Source organism: Prunus persica, chromosome G1 (assembly GCF_000346465.2).
Source record: "Prunus persica cultivar Lovell chromosome G1, Prunus_persica_NCBIv2, whole genome shotgun sequence".
NCBI lineage: Eukaryota > Viridiplantae > Streptophyta > Magnoliopsida > Rosales > Rosaceae > Prunus > Prunus persica.
This window is the reverse complement of record NC_034009.1, coordinates 7,636,647-7,640,475: the sequence shown is the minus strand read 5'-3', so window position 1 is coordinate 7,640,475 and position 3,829 is coordinate 7,636,647. Positions and strand designations below refer to the sequence as shown.

Genomic DNA, 3,829 nt, shown 5'->3' with positions numbered 1-3,829 from the left:
TTTCAATGAGGTATGATGTGCAATTGGAGCTTTCTTCTCATGTTTTTGGTATTTTAGCCCTAAACCTTAAAATAATATGACAAAATTGTATATTTAAAGGGTTAGCCGTTCGGCTATACTTTCTAAATACATGCGAATATTTTAAAGGTATAGCCGAGCGGCTATACTTTTATTTGCAGAGGACTGAACTTGCACTCGCAGTCACGCTTCGTCCTCCGGGTTCGGCACCGGAAAAAGACCCAACTCGCCTAGGCGCCAGCCCAGCCGCCTAGCTCCCGTCTAGCTACCGCCTAGCCGCCTAGCGACCGCCTAGCCGCCTAGCTACCGCCTAGCCACCGCCTAGCCGCCTAGCGTCCGCCTAGCCACCGCCTAGCCGCCTAGCGCCCGCCTAGCAATCGCCTAGCCGCCTAGCCGCCTAGCCTCCTAGCCGCCAGCCTAGGCCGATTTTTCAAACACTGCGATTGACTGAAATACTTGAAGTTGGATGATGTTTTCACAGAAGATGAGGGGTTTTTCAAATGGATCTCATGTTCATGTAAGTGCATCAAGGAGTTACATCTTGAAGATATTTTTGGAATAAATCAGATCACCATTGAAAGCTCCTCTTTGAAATCTTTTAGTTTTGTGCTTGATTCCCACGTGTATATTGACCTTATCCTTAGCATCTCAGCTGAAAAACTTGAAGACATTTCACTTTTTTTTTTGGACGAAAGACATACTTATTCACTTGGATCTTCATAACTGTCTCAAGAATTTGGTCAATATTTTTGCTCCAAATCTTAAGTATTTGAAATTGTCAGGGGATGATGTATGGATTGGCCAGAGTTTGGGGAAATCTACGTCTTTAGAAAAAGCCGAGTTTTTTCTGGAATCTAATCGCCGTTGCTTTAAAATATTGTCTGAGGTTCTCGGCAGTATAAACAAGGTTGAAACTCTTGTTCTAAACAGAGCGACCACCATGGAAACTAGACACTACTCTTCAAGATGTTCTTTTTATTTGATGGTTTTTGTTTTTTCAATTTTGTCTTGTTTAGGTTATATTCTTTCCCAGCATGGCAATAGGGGCAAGTTAATTTCAGAAAACTGATGGCAATAAGATTTGGTTATATTTTTCATTAATTTTGGTTATACTGGCTAGAATGAAATTTCATGTGATGTTTCTTGTTTGTTTTAGAATTGTCAGTCTGAAACTATGTAATAGTACTTTGAAAGATCAAGTACTTCAAAAACCATGATAGTTTCAACTTTGAGTTAGTAATGACTATTTCATCGACTTATTTTCTCAAATATATTGCAGGTAGTTCTTTTCTTAATTAATGTTCGTAATTCTTGTCTTTCGGTTCCCTTATGCTTGTGTTTATAACTTGTAGGCTGTCTTCTATGGAGATTTCATGCCACTGCTATTAGAGAATGTTTGTTATTCGTCTATTCATGTTGGAAGCTTTCGTGATATAATTTGAAGGAATGGTCTCCACTTTTAAAGGAATGTGTAATTTGAGTACTTTGGAAACATTGTCTGACCCAGAATCCTTTGAACCTAAAACTGATGTAAGTGAAAGTGTTGCCTATTTCTTTCCCCCTCTCTTTCATGAATTTTTTTTTTTTTTTTTTTTTTTGGGTGTGGAAATTTCAACTGATTTGCTTGTTGATTGTTGCCTTTCCTGCAGTGTTCTGGGTTTAATATGGGATATTGCAGATTGCAAAACATTTATTTTATTCATCAACTTAAGGAAGTAACCATAGAGCTTTCCATGGGATCTAATGGAATTCAGTTTGCTAAATATGTGCTCAAGCATGCTCAGAATTTGAAGAAAATGACAGTTTTTCATTCACCTCAGCAGTCAAAAGCTGTAAGGAAGATAACAAAAAGCATGATTGCTTCCAGTGCCAAACTTGTCTTTTTGGAGGATAGAGAAAGAGGAAGATAATCATAATCTGAACAGCTCACCAGATGAAGATAATCATAATAAAAGCTAGAGAATTTCTAGTGCCACAGTTGTCTTTCAGGAAGATGATCAAAGAGGAAACAAAAAGCAAAGACTAAGATAATGTAGCTTTACAAGGGCATCTCTCCTCCTGCATTGAGTTCAACAACAGCAATTTTTAGGCATTTTATGTTGCAATGTTGAACTATATGTATTTGACATGTAATGTAGGCACCAAACTCTGCTTTGGTCTGTTCTAGTTTAGGCCATTTTATCTTGAAACATTACAATCAGGGCCGTTCCTGAGATTTTGAGGGCCCTGTGCGAAACTTAAATTGGGGCCTCGCATAATCTAATATGAAAATACTATAAAAATTTGCCATAACTTAATGTCATAAAAAAAATTTATAACTAAAATTCACCATCAATAAATATGCAATGACAATCAGAAATCAAATTCATAAAAATTTAAATATTTTCATCAATTGTAGCATGTGATTCTCTAACAATGAATCTATCAAGAGCTCCTCTTTGAGATTGAGTAAATTCCTCGATTTTTCTTTTTCTAAGCCGTTTTGTATATCCAGAAACGTATTTTCTAGTAGGTGGCATGTTCAGATTACAAAGAAAAATTCTAAAACCCTATAACCTGGAAGAAAACCCCAACAAGAAATAGATAAATATTTCTACAAACTATATTCTCATACAACCAATCATCAACATGATAATAATTTAATAAAATAAGTCATGTAATATATAGAATAGATTGAAATTTAGATACATACCTGAATTTGAATTGAGATTTGAATATGACTATTCGATTTTGAGTGGTCTATGAATTCAGGAATTAGGGTTTTCTCTTTTTGGTGTTCAAATTCCTAAAATTGAAAGAATAACAAAAATTGTCAAATGATTGAAAAAAGAACCAAAGAGAAATTGATGAACAATGATTATTACTTACTAGAAAATCAGAGTTTAAGAAAAAGAAGAAGCCATGAAGCTTTTTTCGTGGTGTTTTGAATGAAGAAAGTACTTTTCTTGGAAGAGAAAACTTTTTTTTATTTTATTTGTAAGAAGGGGGATATATCATATATATTCCTCCTTTGGTGTGGTTAAGTTAAGCTTTCATGTTGCCTTGCAAAAATAATATCACAAAAGGCTAGGCAGTAAAACGACATCAAGGAGAATCGAACTCGGGCCCTTTTGCCAAAGAGAGATGCGCTCCATCCAACTCCCCTGAACACGCTGTTGTTCCAATATCCAGACGCTATACTATATATATCATTCATATAATATTAATATACATATAATATAAATAATTATTTTTTCGGGGCCCTTAAGAATTGGGGGCCCTGTGCGGTGGCGCCACTTGCACCACCCCAGGGCCGCCCCTGATTACAATGTGACTAGAACTTGATTGACTTCCCAAATTTCAAAAAATTGAAGTAATTAATCTTCCGGAAAATGATAGACAGAATCAGCAACCTTTCACACGAAGTTGCTCATGACATTCTTGCCTTCCTTGTTATAGAAGACCTCACTCGTTTCAGCTGTCTCCAAAAGATGCAGAGAGTTTATCTGTCAACTCCCTCACTGAATTTTGTTGGGTATTATGAAAATTTGTTAACCTGCGAAAAGCTGTTAAAGTTAATGAGTTCTTTGGATAGGTTCTTATTCATTAATCCTGCCTTCAGGAGAAAATCCATGTTTTGCTGAAGATGTGAGGTTTCGATTTATTACGTGGATCCACAATGCTGTGAAGTGTAAAGTTGAAGTTCTAGAGGTTAATGTCGAAGCAGTAGGGAGACTTTATTTGTTACCGTCGTCTGTCTTTCTTTGTGGATCTTTGAGGTCCCTATCGCTGTCAGATTCTTAAAGCACCCTCCCTTGCTTCTTCCTCTAAT

At 36.5% G+C, this 3,829-nt stretch overlaps 1 protein-coding gene across 1 annotated transcript; it reads left to right on the top strand.

The window, feature by feature from the left end:
* Positions 472-2,341, top strand: LOC109949814 (the record flags this gene model as incomplete). The annotated part of the gene is made up of 4 exons (XM_020566392.1): positions 472-535; positions 801-914; positions 1,463-1,548; positions 1,668-2,341. Coding segments are annotated over 4 exons (525 nt in total), but the record flags the coding sequence as incomplete, so codon positions are not given.